Consider the following 21,737-nt stretch of genomic DNA (forward strand, 5'->3'; position numbering starts at 1 on the left):
AAAAATAAACTTTTTGAAGTTTATTATTAAATTTTCTATTATTTTTCTTATTTCGTTAAATATGCGTTAAAAAAAATTAAATAAAAATAAAAACTTTAAATAAACTTAAATTTTGAAAAAAAAAAACAATAAATTTTTTTTTGTAAAATGGCCATTTTAAGCATATTTCAAGATGTTTACAATCATATTTACAATTATGTGTTTACGAAGAATGTCCATAAAAGTGAGTTTTAAAAACCTAAAGGGAATTTCCAACCATAATTCCAATTATAATTATTTTCCTTCCTATAGAACCCAACTTGGGAGAAGATTTACGTTTAGTAATGCAAAGTTCTGAATTCGAAAAACAACTACGTTCTTCATCTCCTTTCCTGATCACAGGTCTAATAGCTTGGCCTTCATATTGGTTGTATAGAGGTCTAGAATGGCATAGTGTTCGAGATGTGGAAACTTTGCCTTCGTATATAAGAAAAGTAAGTTTTTTTGGGGGAAGAAAATGGTTCGATTTTATTACTTTTATTTATAATTCTAGACTTTTTATCGTGCGAAAATTTTGGAATTTTGTATTTTACTAACCGGCATTTTAATGACTATACGTTCATCACATAAAGCCTTAACGAGACAGCTCGAAGTCAAGGAAATGGTGCAGAAAAAATAAAAGAAAATTTTGTAGTGTTTTGTTTTGACTTATAAAAGAATTTGTATTTTTTAAAGAAAGGATTTAGGATGTGTAATAATTACATCTGTTGTGGACTAGTTATTAATATCCTTAAGTAAGTAAAACTGACACAAAACTTGGGCCGTGATTGATTTTAGTTCCATAGTCTGGACCATAGCCCAGTATAAAATCTGTACTATAGTTTAGTTTACAGGTTGGACTGCAGTATAGTCTGGACTATAGATTAATATATAGTCTGGACTATAGATTAATATATAGTCTGAACTATAGACTAATTTATAGTCTGGACTTTAGCAATTGTCTGGACTATAGCCTTGTCTATAGACTGGACTATATCATTGTCTATAGTCTTGACTATAGTCTGGACTATAGTTTTGTCTATAGACTGGACTATAGACTAGAATATAAGCTTGTCTATAGACAGTACTATAGCCTCGTCTAAGACTAGACTATAGCTATGTCTATAGACTAGACTATAGCCTTGTCTATAGACTGGACTATAGTTTTATATATAGACTGGACTATAGTTTTATCTATAAACTGGACTATAGGCTTGTCTATAGACTGGAATATAGGCTTGTCTATAGACAGTACTATAGCCTCGTCTAAGACTAGACTATAGCCTTGTCTATAGACTGGACTATAGTTTTATCTATAGACTGGGCTATAGTTTTATCTATAAACTGGACTATAGACTTGTCTATAGACTGGAATATAGGCTTGTCTATAGACAGGACTATAGCCTTGTCTATAGTCCTTAATATAGCCTTGTCTATAGTCTGGACTATAGCCTTGTCTATAGTCTGGACTATAGCCTTGTCTATAGTCTGGACTATAGCCTTGTCTATAGTCTGGACTATAGCCTTGTCTATAGACTAGACTATAGCCTTGTCTATAGACTAGACTTGTTTATAGACTGGACTATAGCTTTGTCTATACACTGGTCTATAGCCTTGTCAATAGACTAGACTATAGACTTGTCTACAGACTAGACTATAGCCTTGTCTATAGGCTGGACTATAGCTTTGTCTACAGAATGGACTATAAACTTGTCTATAGACTGGAATATAGGCTTGTCTATAATCTAGATTATAACCTTGTCTATAGTCTGGACTATAGCCTTGTCTATAGTCTGGACTATAGCCTTGTCTATAGTCTGGACTATAGCCTTGACTAAAGTCTAGACTATAGTCTAGTCTATAGTCTGGACTATAGCCTTGTCTATAGTCTGGACTATTGCCTTGTCTATAGTCTGGACTATAGCTTTGTCTATAGTCTGGACTATAGTCTTGTCAATAGTCTTGACTATAGCCTTTTCTATAGTCTGAATTATAGCCTTTTCTATAGTCTGAATTATAGCCTTTTCTATAGTCTGGACTATAGCCTTGTCTATAATCTGGACTATAGCCTTGTCTATAGTCTGGACTATAGCCTTGTCTATAGTCTGGACTATAGCCTTGTCTATAGTCTGGACTATATTGATAATTAGGGAGCCTCGTTGTTTTCAATTATCCGTTTCACGTTTTTATTAAACTTTGTATAATTAGGAATCTATACAAGAAGTCTATACAAGCAGGTCTAAATTATTCATATTTTAAAGCGTTCGAAAATAATTCTCTAATAAATTAATAATTTTAAAAAGAATTAATTCTTTAAGCTTCTTTAAGAATTCTGCCTTAAAGTACTAATCTAGTTCATTTGCCTTCTCAGCCTAAGGCCACTATCCGCTCTTAAAAAAAAAAAACAATTGAAATTCTTAGACATTATTTTGGATAATTTCTTTTAATTATATTTCTTGTATAGAAAAATTAAACATTATTTTTGAAAAAAAAAAAAATTAAACAAAAACCTGTTAGCAATTTATAAACAAAACAAGTAAGAAAAAAAAAGAGAAATTTACATAATAAACTTAACAGTATAAAAAAAATTCAAATAAATAGCCTCTGGTTAATAAAATAACTTAATTAACAAAAAATATTTAGAAAATAAATCATATAATAACATAAACACAAAAAAATAAGCTCACCTGTATTAAATACATTTTGTTTTTTTTTTTTGTTTCTTTCAATTAACAAGCAATTAAACAAATTGTTTAAACAAGAAAAAAAAATTATAATAAAATAATGTGAAAAAATTTTGAAAATTAAAAAGAAAAATTTAACACATTAATTATTATAATTATGATGAAGATAATGAAATAGAAGTGCAGTATTGCAGGTATACTTTTTTTCCACTTTACTAGGTTTGCTGGGTTTAAAATTTAATAGACCTTAAAACTGTTTAAATTATGACTGCTGTGCTGTTGCTGCTGCTGTTTAAGATTTTTCTTCAGATGTTTTTGGTTATTTATAATTTATGCGGGTTTTCTTTCTTTTTTTATGTTCTTATAGTCTTTGCTCTAATTGTTATTAATGTTGAAGTTTTTAATCATTTTATTTCTTTTTTTTAAATATTGCAAATATTAAGAAAGTGTTGTTTCTATGATTATTAGAACTTGTTTTATGATTCGGTTTTGTTTTTAAAACTTTTTTAAACCTTCATTTGATTTTTAAGTGTTTTTTTAGGGGGGTTTTATAATGCCTTTATAAATTATCATCAAATTTATTTAGATTTTGTAGGAGTTTTTTTTGTAATTCCTAGAATTTAGTTAAATTTCTGTGGATTTTGAAATATGTATTTCAGGTTTTGTGGATTTTTATTTAAAAATTTCTATAGAATTTTGTTTAATTAGTGGTTTACTTTTTAAGTTGTTGGCTAAATAGTTATTAAAATACTGTTAGTTTTTTTAAGCTTTTAAATTTTTATTAAATTTTCTTTTTAAATTTGGCAAGATTTGAATTTTTATAGAAAATTACTTTTTAGAATTTTCTATTATTAATTAATTTGAAATTTTATTGCACAGTTGAGCGTTTTGTTTAAAATTATTAAAACTTTTATTATTTTCAGGCTTTAGTTTAATTAAATTGTTAATTTATTAAAATTTCTTTAATTTTGTTTTTAATATTATTCAAATTTAAACTTGTTTTTTTAAATATTGTTTCAAAACGTTTGCAAAATCTTGAGAAAATTGTTGTTATCCATTTATTTCTTTATTTCGTTGCTTTAATTAAAAGTTTTAATTAAAACTTGTTAATCGATTTGATGTAAAACTGTAAACAATGTTGTTAAACTAAAAAGCTTTTAAAAGCTTTATTTCAATTGTATTTAAACTTCAATATTTTGTTTTAAATTACTTAAACTTTGTGTGTTTGAATCGTTCAATATCTATTAAAATTTGTGTTCAATCTTTGTTAAATTTCAAAAATTTCATGAGTATTTCGTAAAACTTGAGTATTTTTTTATTAACAGTAGATTTTGTTTCGATATTTGTTTGCAAATGATTAAAACTTTTCGTTGATTTAATGTAAAATTTTATTATTATTTGTTCACAAATGTTTTAAAAATTTCAATTAACAAAACTTTTCGTTGATTTAATGTAAAATTTATTTATTATTTGCAAATGATTAAAAATTTCATTTAACAAATGTTTTCATTGATTTAATGTAAAATTTTGTTTAAACTTTGTTGCAATATTTAAGAATTTATAGAAAATTTTCACTTTATATTTTAAACTAATTAAAAATTTCGTTAATTTAGCAAATTTCAACTGATATTAACAACACTTTTCTTTGATTTAATAACAAAAAGTGTGCACAGTTTAGCTTGATTTTTTTTTGTTTAGTTTTAAAAGTGAAAGAAATTTAACACTTTTGCTTGTTTAAATGATTTGAAGAAAAAAATTATTCACACGCATATAATTTTTAATAAATCAACAGCAAAATGCAATTTTTAAAAATGTTAAAAAAGAATTTTAAAATGTTACATAAAAACTGACAGCAGCAAAAACTTTTTTTGACGTTTCTTTTTGAAATTAAGCAAATGTTGCTAAATTTAATGGATTTTTTTATTGTTGTTGTTGTTCACTATATACAATTTAACACACACAACAAGAAAAGTATTCCAAAAACTTTTTTATTAAAAAATTGATTTTTTATATAATTTTTTTTCTTTTGTTATTTTAAATGAAATTCTTTTACTTGTTAAATTCCAAGTTTGATCGATTTTCTTTTATTAAAGGTTATTTATTACATTAGTTATTCATTAGTGTGTTATTTTTTTCTCTTAGTCACTAAATTAAATATTATTCTGTTTCACTATTTATACACGTTTTTTATTGTTACTTCTTTTTATTATTATTAAACATTTATTAAGACTTTCTTTCGCGCTTGCGTTTTTTCTTCAACAAATGTTGTTATATTAGTAACAACGTTTTTATTAAATTGTCTTTTTCTTTATCCGTTAATTTTAACATTTTGTACCTTTCGTTTCAAAGGTTGTCACGCTATTGAAATCCACTCTAGAGGTTGCATTCTCAACAAGGTGTTTGTACAAGTAAATGTTTATGGTGTTATCCAACATGTTGTCTATGCTAGCAGGTATGAAGTAATTTGCAACATGTTGTGTTTATGTGCGGTGGGAGGTTTGAAAAGAAAAGTGTTATACGCTCTCACACATGTTTGATGCGGGTTATGTGTAGGAACAGTGGTATAAAAAGGAAAAATTTTCTATAAAAGTTTTGTAATTTAAATACACTTTTTTCAAACAAGATTTAATGAAAAAAATTAACTATTTAAAAGTCTTATCACCCACCATTTTCTCGCAAAATGTCATCGAATCTATATACATACATATACATATAAGAGTATCGTTGCTGACTGACTGATTCATCAACGCACAGCCCAAACGGCTGAACCTTGAATCATGAAATTTTGACATGGATGTGTTTTTGGCAGATCCACTAAGAAGGGATTTGTAAAAATTTGTACATTTATGGGTAAAAAAGGGAAAACCCGGTTTTCTTAATTATCTTACTCTTAAAATAAGCAGATGGGTGCCTGGTAGTTTTTTGAAATTCGTACTTTTAATTGTTGGAAGTGTGTAACAATGGGATTTTGGTACCTTTTTGGCTCTTTATAACTTTTTAACTAATAAGCATAATACAATTTTTGTAAATATTTTGAATATGTCTTTTAAAATAAAAAGACACCTATTTCGAACTTTATTTAAAATTCACTCCTTTTTGGGTGAAAAATTAAGAAAACTGTATTTTTGGTACTTTTTTTAGCACATTAAGACAACTTTTTCGATTTATTGACGTATACCTATTAAATTACGTTATAACTTTGAAAAATGTATTGAATCAAAATATTTGCTATTTCATTAGGGAAAAATAGTAACAAAATAGGGAATAACGGGAAATTTAATTTATTCATAATTCATAATGGACTTCCAAGAAGAGTTCCAAAGTTTTAAATATTTGCATACATTAAACGGTTTTACTAAATAAGTAAAAAAATAATAGCAAAAAGTGGGCGAAATGTTTGTTTGTGGGCATGGTTATCATAAAAACTATATTAAAATGTTATAAATTTTAATACATTTAAAAATAATTTGTAAAATTGACTCGCAATTTAGTCAATAATAATAATTTAGCACTAACATAAGAAGTAGGCGTCGACATGATAAAACGCCCCTTTTTAGTGAGGCAAATATTGTTCGAAAAAAAATTTTTGACATGTTTTAAATTCAAATCTAGCAGATTAAGAAGATTTGGATTTGTCAAAACTGTATGGCAAATATATACGATCTCAACTAGTTTTGCCCAAATCCACTAGATTTGCTCAAAACGCCTCAGTGGAAACATAGCACAAGTATGCAGTCAGAGGACTAAAAGATCAAAATGTGGAAAATTGATTTGTGATACGACTTTTTACTTCCATATTCGCAATCAGCTCAAGAAATAACACAGAGATTAGTGAAATTAATTAATTCACAAACAATTTTTATAATTTTATACAAACTTTTGTGAAATTCTAAAAATTTTCTAAAAACTTAAAAAAAGTTTTAGGCCATATTTGAGATGTTATAGCTGTGCGAAGGCGCTGTTATCTAAAAGTTCAATTGGCTTTAAAACAAAAGTTGCATGCACCTCCATTATATCTATCGTCTACCTTCTTCGAGTAACCTCTTAACCAACATCTTGATTTTTCCAAACCCACTGTGCCTGCTTTAGAAAAACACTAACAAAAATTATTTGTTTACATTGCAATCAAACAATAACAAAAACTGAAAACGTCAAAAAAACACAATCAAACATAAACAACCAACATGTTCGATAATAAATCTTTGGCAACATGTTGCAGAAACATTTAATTTCATTTTCAATGCAGCCACAGCAACACAAAAATTCCTGTTTTACGCATAATTTTATAAGGAGTTTAAAATTAAATTAACTGAAAGTGAATTTTATGGTCGAAAAAAAAAACAAGAAAAAAACCAGCAGTTGTTATGAAGAAAAATTGTCTGATGAAAATGTTATTAAATATTGCTGAGCAATAAGCAGCATTTGACAAACAAATTTGTCTCAACATTTAACGGAAATTACACAAAACTAACATAAGACAGACAGACCAGTTAACAAACTGGCGTTGACCAAGTAAAAAAAACCAACGTTAGGAAAATGTGCGTTTTTTTGTCTGTATTCCATTTCATTAATTACAATTTAATGTAATTTTAAATATTTTAACGTTCGATTGATTTCAATTTGAAATTATTAATGTGTTTTAGTATCCTGTTTTACCATATGTTAAGACATTTTTCTTGTTAAATACACATCAGTTTGTAAAGAAAAAGATTTCATAACAAACTGACACATATCGCAAAAAAATTGCAAAAAAAAACTGATAAAAAGTTGTTGGCTCTGTAAGAGGGAAAATGTTTTCATAATCATTTTTTGTTTTTTTCTTCGAAGTTTTTTTTGTACACTTGGGCCTGTTCGTTTTCTTTTTATTGTTGTTGTTATCTTTTGAACATTTTACTTACAAATTGCCACCAATCATTTTGATTGTGTGTATTTTTTAACATTTTATAAATTTAAAACTTTTCTTTTTTTTCTCATCGTTTTTTTTGCCAAAAGCCGACAGATGGGTATTAGGGAGGGACTTTAGAAGTTGACCTCTTCGGATACTACTTCATATGCAGAATTATTTCAGAAATGAGATTTTCTTATACAGATTATAAGTATCTATCTATCTATCTATCTATCTATCTATCTATCTATCTATCTATCTATCTATCTATCTATATATATATATATATATATATATCTATCTATCTATCTATCTATCTATCTATCTATCTATCTATCTATCTATCTATCTATCTATCTATCTATCTATCTATCTACCTATCTATCTATCTATCTATCTATCTATCTATCTATCTATCTATCTATCTATCTATCTATCTATCTATCTATCTATCTATCTATCTATCTATCTATCTATCTATCTATCTATCTATCTATCTATCTATCTATCTATCTATCTATCTATCTATCTATCTATCTATCTATCTATCTATCTATCTATCTATCTATCTATCTATCTATCTATCTATCTATCTATCTATCTATCTATCTATCTATCTATCTATCTATCTATCTATCTATCTATCTATCTATCTATCTATCTATCTATCTATCTATCTATCTATCTATCTATCTATCTATCTATATATCTATCTATCTATCTATCTATCTATCTATCTATCTATCTATCTATCTATCTATCTATCTATCTATCTATCTATCTATCTATCTATCTATCTATCTATCTATCTATCTATCTAATCTATCTATCTATCTATCTATCTATCTATCTATCTATCTATCTATCTATCTATCTATCTATCTATCTATCTATCTATCTATCTATCTATCTATCTATCTATCTATCTATCTATCTATCTATCTATATATCTGTCATTCTCGATCACCTATCTGTCATTCTCGATCACCTATCTGTCATTCTCGATCACCTATCTGTCATTCTCGATCACCTATCTGTCATTCTCGATCACCTATCTGTCATTCTCGATCACCTATCTGTCATTCTCGATCACCTATCTGTCATTCTCGATCACCTATCTGTCATTCTCGATCACCTATCTGTCATTCTCGATCACCTATCTGTCATTCTCGATCACCTATCTGTCATTCTCGATCACCTATCTGTCATTCTCGATCACCTATCTGTCATTCTATTCTCTATTACATATATATTATTCTACATCTATTATTTTTAATCACCTATCTATTAGTCTCTATCACCGAAAAAGTCTTTAAAGAAAGGATCTTATGAGTATCTCCCTAATCTACCTACAACTATACAAAGGAGCTTTTTTGCCTTCGCTTTTTTTATTTATGCCTTTATTTTCTTGTATTTTCAACAACTTCTTGGCATGAGTCAAAAAAAATATGTTGTAAGTATTTTATCGAAAGCAAAAAATACCTGGGAGGAGGTTGAGAGTTGTGAGTTAATAAACAAGTTCTTCAACATCTCAACATGACCACCACCAACAATCATCATCATGTACTGGTTACCAGTAACAACAACTACAACACATATTCCCAACTAAAGTATCTGAGTATAATCATCTTCATCTTGATCGTATGATTAAATTCAGTTGCCTCCATGGCCAGTAGGTACTACATACATAACACAATAACCACATGTATATGTTGTTGGTGGTGAAGCTACTAAAGTTTTTGACTAGACTTTATTTGGTGGTTGTTGTTGTTTTTTCAAACAGTCTTTGAATTTTGAATTTATGTTTTTCTAGTAATTTTTTGCACATTTCATTTCGAACTTGTTGCTATAAAGATTATTTTAATAATTATTCAAACTGGCAGGGATGTTTTGCTGCATATTTAATAAATAACAGACAGATTTGTTACATCCATAAAAAATCGAAAGAACATCTTTTAGAGAGTTTTACGAAACGGTTACAGATAGAAGAAATGTCTGAGTAATATAACAATGATTTCATTTTAGTTATCGGGTTGCAGGGTACAGGTTATAGAGCTTATAATATTTAGCACTTCTCTAGGACTTCTACTGGATAAAAATATAATAAATTAGTTCATTGGTAAAAGTTTTCAAACAATTATCGCAATCAGGACTGTGAGGTCTTTTCCTAGCAGCTTCAATGCTCATAAGTTGGAATTCTGTAGTGTTTTGAGCTATTTTTATAAATGTATGCCAAATATATTAAAACAGCATACATTTCTTTATTAAAATTAATTTATCAATGTCATTACAAAAATATAAAAGTACCGACCGACGACCCAAGTTAAACAATAAAATAATGACTACCCATAAATACGAAAAAAATATCTTGTGATATAAGGAGAATAATAAAAATAGGTTCATTATAAAAATAAATTAAAAAATTTTTTAATTAAAAAATTTAAATACACAAAAATCATAATAAATAAACGGAAAAACAAGAGACAAATTATACAGATTAAGGGGATGAAACAGAAAAGAAAAAAATTACTATAAAAATAAATTTATTTATAAAACACTCCTTCCTTGAGAAATTAATGTTGCAAGAGATGAACTGTGATGAAGAAATATGTTTGTATGAAAGTAGGTATTAAGTACAAAACAGATCAAATAAATACATACTTATACATAAATTAGTACAGTTAAGTAAAAAAGTATTAATACCATGATTACTTTCACGATCAAGCAAATCACAGCTCTTAAAGTCTAGTTGTATTGAGTACTAGAGGAACTAGAACAGTTCTAGTTTAGTTCTAGTTCAGTTCTAGTTTAGTTCTAGTTCAGTTCTAGTTCAGTTCTAGTTCAGTTCTAGTTCAGTTCTAGTTCAGTTCTAGTTCAGTTCTAGTTCAGTTCTAGTTCAGTTCTAGTTCAGTTCTAGTTCAGTTCTAGTTCAGTTCTAGTTCAGTTCTAGTTCAGTTCTAGTTCAGTTCTAGTTCAGTTCTAGTTCAGTTCTAGTTCAGTTCTAGTTCAGTTCTAGTTCAGTTCTAGTTCAGTTCTAGTTCAGTTCTAGTTCAGTTCTAGTTCAGTTCTAGTTCAGTGCTAGTTCAGTTCTAGTTCAGTTCTAGTTCAGTTCTAGTTCAGTTCTAGTTCAGTTCTAGTTCAGTTTAGTTCAGTTCTAGTTCAGTTCTAGTTCAGTTCTAGTTCAGTTCTAGTTCAGTTCTAGTTCAGTTCTAGTTCAGTTCTAGTTCAGTTCTAGTTCAGTTCTAGTTCAGTTCTAGTTCAGTTCTAGTTCAGTTCTAGTTAGTTCTAGTTCAGTTCTAGTTCAGTTCTAGTTCAGTTCTAGTTCAGTTCTAGTTAGTTCTAGTTCAGTTCTAGTTCAGTTCTAGTTCAGTTCTAGTTCAGTTCTAGTTCAGTTCTAGTTCAGTTCTAGTTCAGTTTCTAGTTCAGTTCTAGTTCAGTTCTAGTTCAGTTCTAGTTCAGTTCTAGTTCAGTTCTAGTTCAGTTCTAGTTCTAGTTCAGTTCTAGTTCAGTTCTAGTTCAGTTCTAGTTCAGTTCTAGTTCAGTTCTAGTTCAGTTCTAGTTCAGTTCTAGTTCAGTTCTAGTTCAGTTCTAGTTCAGTTCTAGTTCAGTTCTAGTTCAGTTCTAGTTCAGTTCTAGTTCAGTTCTAGTTCAGTTCTAGTTCAGTTCTAGTTCAGTTCTAGTTCAGTTCTAGTTCAGTTCTAGTTCAGTTCTAGTTCAGTTCTAGTTCAGTTCTAGTTCAGTTCTAGTTCAGTTCTAGTTCAGTTCTAGTTCAGTTCTAGTTCAGTTCTAGTTCAGTTCTAGTTCAGTTCTAGTTCAGTTCTAGTTCAGTTCTAGTTCAGTTCTAGTTCAGTTCTAGTTCAGTTCTAGTTCAGTTCTAGTTCAGTTCTAGTTCAGTTCTAGTTTTCTAGTTCAGTTCTAGTTCAGTTCTAGTTCAGTTCTAGTTCAGTTCTAGTTCAGTTCTAGTTCAGTTCTAGTTCAGTTCTAGTTCAGTTCTAGTTCAGTTCTAGTTCAGTTCTAGTTCAGTTCTAGTTCAGTTCTAGTTCAGTTCTAGTTCAGTTCTAGTTCAGTTCTAGGTCAGTTCTAGTTCAGTTCTAGTTCAGTTCTAGTTCAGTTCTAGTTCAGTTCTAGTTCAGTTCTAGTTCAGTTCTAGTTCAGTTCTAGTTCAGTTCTAGTTCTAGTTCAGTTCTAGTTCAGTTCTAGTTCAGTTCTAGTTCAGTTCTAGTTCAGTTCTAGTTCAGTTCTAGTTCAGTTTTCTTTTTTTTTTGTACTGTCTTCTGCTATAGTGTTAAATTACATGCAAAATAATGATCGTGAAAGGATCCTTAAAAATCATGATCTTCATTCCTAGAATATTTTGAATATCGATAAAAAAGTATAAAATCATACATTCGAAAGGCAAATATTTAGAAATATCGGAGTAAATCTGAATTCTCAGCGATCGAGTGTGTATACTTTTTTCCTTAACTGTAATGCCAAAGGCAATTAAATGAAAACGAATTTTTGTATAAATAAACCATTTTTTTCAAGACTCTAGTATTGCGAAAATAAAAAAACACAAACATAATCAACTGATCATTTACAGACGCACCAACGATCTTGTATCTTGTTGAGAGTGCCACACTGAATACATATTCATTCAAAGACGCAAAATGATGCACAATATGAAAAAAAGCCAAGAGTGCAACTTCAAGATGATAAATGCCACAGTTAACAACGGATCAACGAAAACAAACAAAGGCAACAACGTTGTAAATTCAAAACTATGAAAAGAAAAATGTATAAAGACGATAAATGTTGCACTGATTTTAAATTTTAGCTATTGAATTAAAACGAGGGCAGTGATAAATGTGAAATGAATCCAAACATCCTTCGAAGAAGAGTAAAATCCATTGGAAACACTACTTACTATCCAAACAATTCCACTTTTGTGTTTTGTAATTTTTAAGTTAAACCATCACGATCAAACACATCACAATAATCAGAGCTCAATCATCATCACACTATAATTCCCTATCTGCCCTCGTTTTACCACAATCAACAAATGAAAGTGAAAAAATATTGAATATTTAACACGAATACTTGCAATTTTCCTCATACAACATTGTTTGCAACATTTATCATCATCATCTGCGGCATCAACAGCAACCAGCATCTCTTGTTGGTTTTGTTTGTCTAAATTTTTACGCACATTAATGTAAGAAAATAATGTCAGACTTAAATCTACCAATGTTTTCTTGTATTTATTACTCGAGTCATGCATGATGATGATTGTAAGTAAGACTTTGTACAAGTAATAATATTAAACATCATAAACAAGATTTAAAAATAAAAAGAAGTACCACAATATATGTTCATATATAATGTAAAAATAAAATTTATACTCATCTGTTGATTAGATAGTACGATTAGAGTCACTTAAGGCGGCAATAGATTGTATTTATAATTTAACTACTTATGGTTTTTGCAACAAGTCATATCTATTTTTGTTTAACAGGAGCCTGATTGATTTTCACTAGTTTAGTTTCATTCATAAAATGAAATTAGATATGAAGAGATGGAATTGTTTTACAGATAGTAATGAAAGTAGGAGAAGTGTTTCGTTTGCAAAAGCGATAAATTTCTAACAAAATTATATAAAATAGTTCTAGTTCAGTTCTAGTTCAGTTCTAGTTCAGTTCTAGTTCAGTTCTAGTTCAGTTCTAGTTCAGTTCTAGTTCAGTTCTAGTTCAGTTCTAGTTCAGTTCTAGTTCAGTTCTAGTTCAGTTCTAGTTCAGTTCTAGTTCAGTTCTAGTTCAGTTCTAGTTCAGTTCTAGTTCAGTTCTAGTTCAGTTCTAGTTCAGTTCTAGTTCAGTTCTAGTTCAGTTCTAGTTCAGTTCTAGTTCAGTTCTAGTTCAGTTCTAGTTCAGTTCTAGTTCAGTTCTAGTTCAGTTCTAGTTCAGTTCTAGTTCAGTTCTAGTTCAGTTCTAGTTCAGTTCTAGTTCAGTTCTAGTTCAGTTCTAGTTCAGTTCTAGTTCAGTTCTAGTTCAGTTCTAGTTCAGTTCTAGTTCAGTTCTAGTTCAGTTCTAGTTCAGTTCTAGTTCAGTTCTAGTTCAGTTCTAGTTCAGTTCTAGTTCAGTTCTAGTTCAGTTCTAGTTCAGTTCTAGTTCAGTTCTAGTTCAGTTCTAGTTCAGTTCTAGTTCAGTTCTAGTTCAGTTCTAGTTCAGTTCTAGTTCAGTTCTAGTTCAGTTCTAGTTCAGTTCTAGTTCAGTTCTAGTTCAGTTCTAGTTCAGTTCTAGTTCAGTTCTAGTTCAGTTCTAGTTCAGTTCTAGTTCAGTTCTAGTTCAGTTCTAGTTCAGTTCTAGTTCAGTTCTAGTTCAGTTCTAGTTCAGTTCTAGTTCAGTTCTACTTTAGTTCTAGTTTAGTTCTAGTTTAGTTCTAGTTCAGTTCTAGTTCAGTTCTAGTTCAGTTCTAGTTCAGTTCTAGTTCAGTTCTAGTTCAGTTCTAGTTCAGTTCTAGTTCAGTTCTAGTTCAGTTCTAGTTCAGTTCTAGTTCAGTTCTAGTTCAGTTCTAGTTCAGTTCTAGTTCAGTTCTAGTTCAGTTCTAGTTCAGTTCTAGTTCAGTTCTAGTTCAGTTCTAGTTCAGTTCTAGTTCAGTTCTAGTTCAGTTCTAGTTCAGTTCTAGTTCAGTTCTAGTTCAGTTCTAGTTCAGTTCTAGTTCAGTTCTAGTTCAGTTCTAGTTCAGTTCTAGTTCAGTTCTAGTAGTTAAGTTCTAGTTCAGTTCTAGTTCAGTTCTAGTTCAGTTCTAGTTCAGTTCTAGTTCAGTTCTAGTTCAGTTCTAGTTCAGTTCTAGTTCAGTTCTAGTTCAGTTCTAGTTCAGTTCTAGTTCAGTTTCTAGTTCAGTTCTAGTTCAGTTCTAGTTAAGTTCTAGTTCAGTTTTAGTTCAGTTCTAGTTCAGTTCTAGTTCAGTTCTAGTTCAGTTCTAGTTCAGTTCTAGTTCAGTTATAATTCAGTTCATGTTCATTCGAATTTTCCTGAATAAATATATTCTCTACCTAACTAGTTCACTACTTGACTGGTTATCCCATCTGTGATATAGAGAAAAATCCCCTAAGTGACAAATCTAACGACTATCATGTGAAAAAATCACACAAAATATTAAAAAATAAATATTTACGCAGACTAATTCCTAAAAATTTTTCTACAAGGACTAATTTATTTCTTTATTTAGAAAAAATCACACTCGCATAAACGTGATTTTCTATAAATTTTCAAACTAACGAAAAAAAACCCACAAGAACCACTGATTTACAACAAATTTCCACTCATAGTTTTGAAAATAGTCTAAAAACAATATTTATGATTTGTAAACATTATTTGAGAGGTAAGGTCTTATTCACATTTTTTTTTTTTCGAAGCAAAAGATCTAACAACAAATAAATAAAATTATTTATTTAATCATGTACGTTTCGAAATGCAAACAGTGAGCAAATGAAAAATAAAACATGTGTGAGTCTTGAAAACAACATAATTTTCATGTGGAAGTTGCAGATAAAAATACTAGTACGAACGTATTTTTCGTTATGCACGTACAAAAAAAGGGGACGAATCTGTAATTTTAAATACAAGCTAAACATGGCAACAGCAAAAACAAATATTAGAGGCAAAAATTGGCGGCAACAACAACAAATCACTTTCACCTTTAACAGTGTGTGCTTAGACGGAAATATGTATGAATGAAAACATACTATGACGGCGTCTGTACGTTTATATCATTGAGATGAAAGATCATTTTTGCAAGGCGTGCTGCTCGCTAAGTGTAATAAGAGTATGTACGAGAGTGCTTACATGATCAAATGAATTTGAGTAGACAGTGGAACCAAATGTCATGTTATGTAGAAGGAGTTACAATAATTTGAGAGTTTATTAAAGGACAACAAAAATTGGCGACAGCATGATACCACTATTGGACGTAGTTTCCTACATAGGGGTTCAATTCCAGAACTTCTTCAGAGAAGAACTGTTAAATCTTCATTAAACCTAGACAACTGATCACTTACAATGTATTTGTCTTAACAGTGATCATATGCAAGTTGTTGATATATAATCCGGGAAAATAGTACTTTCTTAAAAACTAGGAAGTATATATCAAGATTCTGATATAATTCGCTGCTTTAAGCAACTGCTTTAAATAATAGGTGACTTTATATTAAAACGCTATGTAATGCTGTCTTTCTGATCTAATGATCATTTTTATATTAGTTGGCGAAATTAAAAACTACTTCTGCTTGACGAAACAATTTATTATTAGGAACATTAACACAGTGAAATGTTGGGGAAAAGGATTATATATAAAGGAAAAAGTTAAAATCAGCTGTAGATCGTTAAATAACGCACCAATTAGGAAAATTGTAAACATCTGTGATCTTTAAATGATCATTTATTCTTGTTTATAAAAAGTCGTCTGTATATCCTCTTACTGATGTCCATTATTTAGACTATTTACTGTAAATATTTAAAAAACCATAAAGACATTCATAATGTAGACGTTATTAAGTGTAGAAGAGCATAGAGCATGTTGCACATTTAAAGAAAACATTTTCATTTCGTGCGTAACAAAAAAAAAGACACAAACAAAAAAACACTTTTTCAGCAAAACCATATTGTACAGGTTAAAGATCATTAGGCGCGTCATGTTGTAAGTGTTTTAAGTAAGACAACAACATCGTAGCAATTACAACAGGTAATAATGACCATACATTGGAACCATACCAAATGTGTCCACATGCATATACTGTAGTCGCAGCAGACAAAAAGTCAAACACACATGTAAAATTACTAGAGCCAAAGTGTCTAATGTCTAAGATGCTGGTTGGTTGGTCGTTTGGTTGGCGTAACATCAAATTGCCAGCAACTCATTTTGTATGTCTGAAATACATTTTTGCAAGGAATTGTCTGGAAATTTCTTTTTTACTATGTTCAGTTGTAGTCAAATACATTACAGCAGTATAATTTGGTTTGCATAAAATTTATCATAAATTTTTTTAGAGGTGTCTCCTTTAAGGCAGACCAACTAGGCAAAAACACAAAAAGTCAGGCAGACGACGTTAAGGCTTTACAAGGCAGGTAAATATGTTAATATAACAGGCAGACGTACGAACGACTATATGCCAAAAATGACTAGACAAATTGGAGTCTGCTTGTAAAATTAAAACACGAGAAAGTATTTATTTCAAATAGGAAGTTAATTAGTTGTGAAAGAGTAGTAGGAGTGATTAGTTTAAAGTCAATTATAACAACTGCCCAGAAAACCTTTTTTTCACAAATGAGTCACAGTCATAGTAATAAATGTGGTAATTAAAAGAAAATAAGTGTGTTTAAATAATTTTCGTTTTCTAGGAAATTGTCTCTAAACTAATTAAGTTTGTTTAACAAAAAAAAAGGTAGCCAAAATTTTAAGGATATATAAGGATATTTTGACATGATTGTGTTAATGGCATTTAATTTGTCGTCGTTTTTCTTGGACTCATTTCTTTAAATCAAATCACAAATATTTATGTAATCTTTTTGTTGAAATTATTTACTTTAATGTTGTGTGAAAAAGGATCTAATTTCTTTTTTATTTCCTGCAGGAATGACTCATATTTTCTTTTAATTTTATATTAAGGACTTACTTGCTGAAGGATGTAAAACAGAATGGAAACTTACCTGTAAAGAAAAGAAAAAATATCAATAATTATTAGTAAAAACTTAGGAAATAAGAAAAATATACTCGGTCCAGATCGACTAAGATTGAATAGAGTCGACTATAATAGAGAAGACTGGAATAGAGTCGACTATAATAGAGAGGATTGGAGTAGAGTCGACTAAAGTAGAGACGACCAGAATAGAGTCGACTGGAGACAACTAGAATAATGTCGTCTGGAATCGTCTAGAATAGAGTCGTCTGGAGTCAACTAGAATAGAGTCGACTGAAGACGACTAGAATAGAGTCTATTAGTATAGAGTCGACTGAAGACGACTAGAATAGCGCCGACTGGAGACGACTAGAATAGAGTCGATTGGAGATGACTAGAATAATGTCGTTTAGAATAGAGACGAATAGAATAGAATCGAATGGCGTCGAATAGACAACTATAATTCTATAATTACATAGACTAGAATAGAGTCGACTAGAGTAGAGTCGATTAGAATAGGGTCCATTAGAATAGAGTCGATTAGAATAGAGCCGACTAGAGTAAAGTCGATTAGAATAGAGTCGACTAGAGTAGAGTCGACTGAAGTTGATTAGAATAAAGTCGACTACAATAGAGTCGACTGAAGACGACTAGAATAGAGTCGACTGAAGACGACTAGAATAGAGTCGACTGAAGACGACTAGAATAGAGTCGACTGAAGACGACTAGAATAGAGTCGACAAGAATAGAGTCGACAAGAATAGAGTCGACTAGAGTAGAGTCGATTAGAATAGAGTCGACTAGAATAGAGTCGACTGAAGTCGATTAGAATAAAGTCGACTGAAGTTGATTAGAATAAAGTCGACTAGAATAGAGTCGACTAAAGACGACTAGAATAGAGTCGACTGAAGACGACTAGAATAGAGTCGACTGAAGAAGACTAGAATAGAGTCGACTGAAGACGACTAGCATAGAGTCGACTAGAATAGAGTGGTCTGGAGCCTACTAGAATAGAGCCGTCTGGAGTCGATTAGAATAGAATAGAGTCGACTGGAGACGACTAGAATAGAGTCGTCTGGAGTCGACTAGAATAGAGTCGTTTAGAATAGAGACGACTAGAATAGAGTCGAATAGAATAGAGTCGAGGGGAGACAACTATAATTCTATGATTACATAGACTAGAATAGAGTCGACTAGATTAGAGTCGATTAGAATAGAGCCTACTAGAATAGAGCCGACTGAAGTCGATTAGAATAGAGTCGACTAGAGTCTGCTAGAATAGAGTCGTTTGGTGTCGACTAGAATAGAGTCGACTAGAATAGGCTCGACTAGAATGGAGACTACTAAAATAGAGTCGATTAGAACAGAGTCGACTAGAATAGAGTGGACTGAAGTCGATTAGAATAAAGTCGACTAGAACAGAGTCGACTAGTGTCGACTAGAATAGATTCGACTGGAGTCAATTAGAATAGAGTCGACTAGGCTAGATTCAACAAGAACAGCGTTTTGAGTTCAACTAAAAAAAAGGCAATTGGGAAGGAGTCGATCAAGAGTCTGATCTATATTTTGGGAAACCATTATGTTTTTTGAAATTAGTAATACAACGGAAAACAAAAATATGTAATAGAAAAAATGCAATTAACATTTATATAACAACAATTTATATTTCTTACATTTATACATTCCGCTAATGTCAAAAAAACCATTTAATTTTCAAATTGCATGTCTAATTCAAAATGTTGTCTAAACCATAAATAACCAATAAATCAATCTAATACTGCCGCCTGTCCATACATCTATTACCCAATACCAGTTTGGTATGTCTATCTATTTATTTATGAAGGATTTTATTTTTGAAAAATTTTCACTTCTTTAATAATTTCTTAATATTTTATGATGTTTCAAACTGTCCTCTTGTCCAGCAATCAACAATCGATACAAACCAACATAACACCATCCATCTAGTATATGCACAAACAAAAAAAAACACGCAAGTGTTAACTCTACTCTATGGCATGGAGTGGAGTTGGCGTCCATTAATAAAGTTCATTGTACTGCTGTAACCCTTTAACAAAATAAAAAACAAAACAACAAAAAGGGGCTCCCACATTGTGGCCAAAACATTAATAGCAACCATTGAATCATTACAACTATATGTACACTATAATATTGGGTATATATGTTTATTTTTTTGTAAACAAAAAAAGTATTGAATTTAACAAATTTCCTTTATTTAAAACTATTATAAATAAATAAAAAAAAAACTCAACAATTTATTTGTCTTTTATTTCACACTTAATTTTTTTGTTTTTGTTTTTGTTTTTAATAATAAAAGAAAATTTGTTGTAAACAACAAAAACAATAATAATAATGAACGGCAACATGAGTCGTTGGGGCAGGAATTTAAAAGAATACTTTCTCAAAATCACACTATGTTGGAAAGTGGGAAACTAACCGTTGTTATCACTTTCACAGACTAGAAAACTTGGCGTCGACTGTTATTGAATAGAGCTGGAATAGAGTCAACTGGAGTCGACTAGAATAGGGTCGCCTAGAATAGAGCTGACTGGAGTCGACTAGAATAAAGCCGACTGGAGCTGACTAGAATATAGTTATCTGGAAACGACTAGAATAGAGACGGCTGAAGTCGACTAGAACAGAAACTATTGGATTGACAAGAAATAGTCGACTGGATTCGACTAGATTAGAGTCGTCTGGAGCCGAATAGAAAGAGTAGACTGGAGCCGACTAGAATAGAGTCGACTGGATTCGACTGGAATAGAGTCGACTGTTGTCGAATAGAATAGAGTCTACTCGGAAGTCGACAAGAACTGAGACGATTTGCGTCGACTAAATTCTACTAGAATATAGTCGACTAGAGTCAACTAGAACAGAATCGACTAGAATAAAGTAGACTATACTAGAGTCGACTAAAATAAAGTCGACTAGAATAGAGTCGACTAGAATAGAGTCGACTAGAATAGAGTCGACTAGAATAGAGTCGACTGGAGTCAATTAGAATAGGGTGGACAAGAATCGACTAGAGTCTATTGGAATAGGGTCGACGGAAGTCGACAAGAACAGAGACGACTTGAGTCGACTGGATTCTACTAGAATAGAGTCGACTAGAATAGAATAGACTAGAATAAAGTAGACTAGAGCCGACTAGAATAAAGTAGACTAGACTAGAGTATACTAGAATAAAGTCGACTAGAATAGAGTCGACTGGATTCGACTAGAATAGAGTCGACTGTTGTCGAATAGTATAGAGTCGACTGTTGTCGACTGGAGTAGACTAGAATAGAGCCGACTGGAGTCAATTAGAATAGGGTGGACAGGAATCGACTAGAGTCTATTAGAATAGGGTCGACGGAAGTCGACAAGAACAGAGACGACTTGAGTCGACTGAATTCAACTGAAGTCGACGAGAATAGAATCGACTAGAATAAAGTAGACTAGAGCCGACTAGAATAAAGTAGACTAGACTAGAGTCGACTAGAATAGAGTCGACTAGAATAGAGTCGACTAGAATAGAGTCGACTAGAATAGAGTCGACTAGAATAGAGTCGACTAGAATAGAGTCGACTAGAATAGAGTCGACTAAATAGAGTCGACTAGAATAGAGTCGACTAGAATAGAGTCGACTAGAATAGAGTCGACTAGAATAGAGTCGACTGGAGTTGACTAGAATAGAGTCGACTGGATTCGACTAGAATAGAGTCGACTGTTGTCGAATAGAATAGAGTCGACTGGAGTCGACTAGAATACAATCGACTGGAGACGACTAGAATAGAGTCGACTATTTTCGACTAGAATAGAAATTATTAAAAATTTTGTTTTGGTTATACAATTCATTGTTCAAAATTAATTCCTTTCAATACCTGCACTTAGAAACCATACACCCAATAGTGTTTTAATTTTCTGACGAATATAATTGAATTTACTAGTAACTAAGCATTGTTTTCGTTAATAAAATTTAAAATTAAAAAAAAATCGAATTTAATCTTGACACCACCATCTAATGAGTGGTGTGGTATGGCGTGAATTTCTATAATGTAATGAAAACATAGTGAATTTCAAATAAACATTTTCAACAAAACTTCAATCATAGAGATTTTTTCATTTTATAGCTTCAGAAGAAAACTGAAAGAAAAAACTAAATTGCCCATTATGCAATGTGCAATATGGCAAAACTATTCAAGAATAATAAAAATATTTGCCTTGAATAATTTGTCTGCCTTAAAAGCGCAATTTTGACCATTCGATAGACGGCGTGTTTGGTTGATTGGTTTGTTATGGATAAATTTACATTTGAAAAATAATATTATTGTTTAAAGAGAAAATGTCTGGTATAGAAGCTGTGCCGATTTAGCACGTTCCTGTTACAAAAAAAAAAATAGTTTTGAAAATAAAAAAACCACAGGATTTCAGTTCGTATTCGTATTGGTTTGAATTTTAATGTGTTGTTCATTTTTTATAGTGTGAAATTACAGGGAAA

General features: G+C 30.6%; 2 protein-coding genes across 5 annotated transcripts in view; one reads left to right on the forward strand and one right to left on the reverse strand.

Annotated features, from left to right (window-relative positions):
- LOC119606763 overlaps positions 1-21,737 on the reverse strand; it is a 105,741-nt gene that overhangs the window by 57,416 nt on the left and 26,588 nt on the right. The window contains exon 1 of one of the 4 annotated variants that reach the window (XM_037960341.1): positions 2,949-3,506. The exons of the other annotated variants lie outside the window; for them this stretch is intronic. The gene's annotated coding sequence lies outside the window, so the exon portion shown is untranslated. Of the gene's footprint in view, positions 1-2,948; positions 3,507-21,737 lie in introns of those variants that run through there. 4 annotated transcript variants of the gene reach the window in all.
- LOC119606767 lies at positions 46-728 on the forward strand. The gene is made up of 3 exons (XM_037960350.1): positions 46-223; positions 292-473; positions 533-728. The coding sequence occupies exons 1-3, from the start codon at positions 148-150 to the stop codon at positions 656-658; spliced, it is 384 nt and encodes a 127-aa protein (XP_037816278.1). The 5' UTR covers positions 46-147; the 3' UTR covers positions 659-728.

Source organism: Lucilia sericata, unplaced genomic scaffold (genome assembly GCF_015586225.1).
Source record: "Lucilia sericata isolate MDLA Ls3-8-SP2 unplaced genomic scaffold, ASM1558622v1 Contig000620F_arrow, whole genome shotgun sequence".
Classification (NCBI taxonomy): domain Eukaryota; kingdom Metazoa; phylum Arthropoda; class Insecta; order Diptera; family Calliphoridae; genus Lucilia; species Lucilia sericata.

What these genes read in the sequence shown, in the direction of transcription:
- LOC119606767 (XM_037960350.1), top strand. Translation starts at nt 148, where the DNA reads ATGGCCATTTTAAGCATATTTCAAGATGTTTACAATCATATTTACAAT. An exon ending in TACGAAGAATGTCCATAAAA is followed by an intron (nt 224 to 291) that starts GTGAGTTTTAAA and finishes TCCTTCCTATAG; the next exon opens with AACCCAACTTGGGAGAAGAT. An exon ending in TGCCTTCGTATATAAGAAAA is followed by an intron (nt 474 to 532) that starts GTAAGTTTTTTT and finishes TTATAATTCTAG; the next exon opens with ACTTTTTATCGTGCGAAAAT.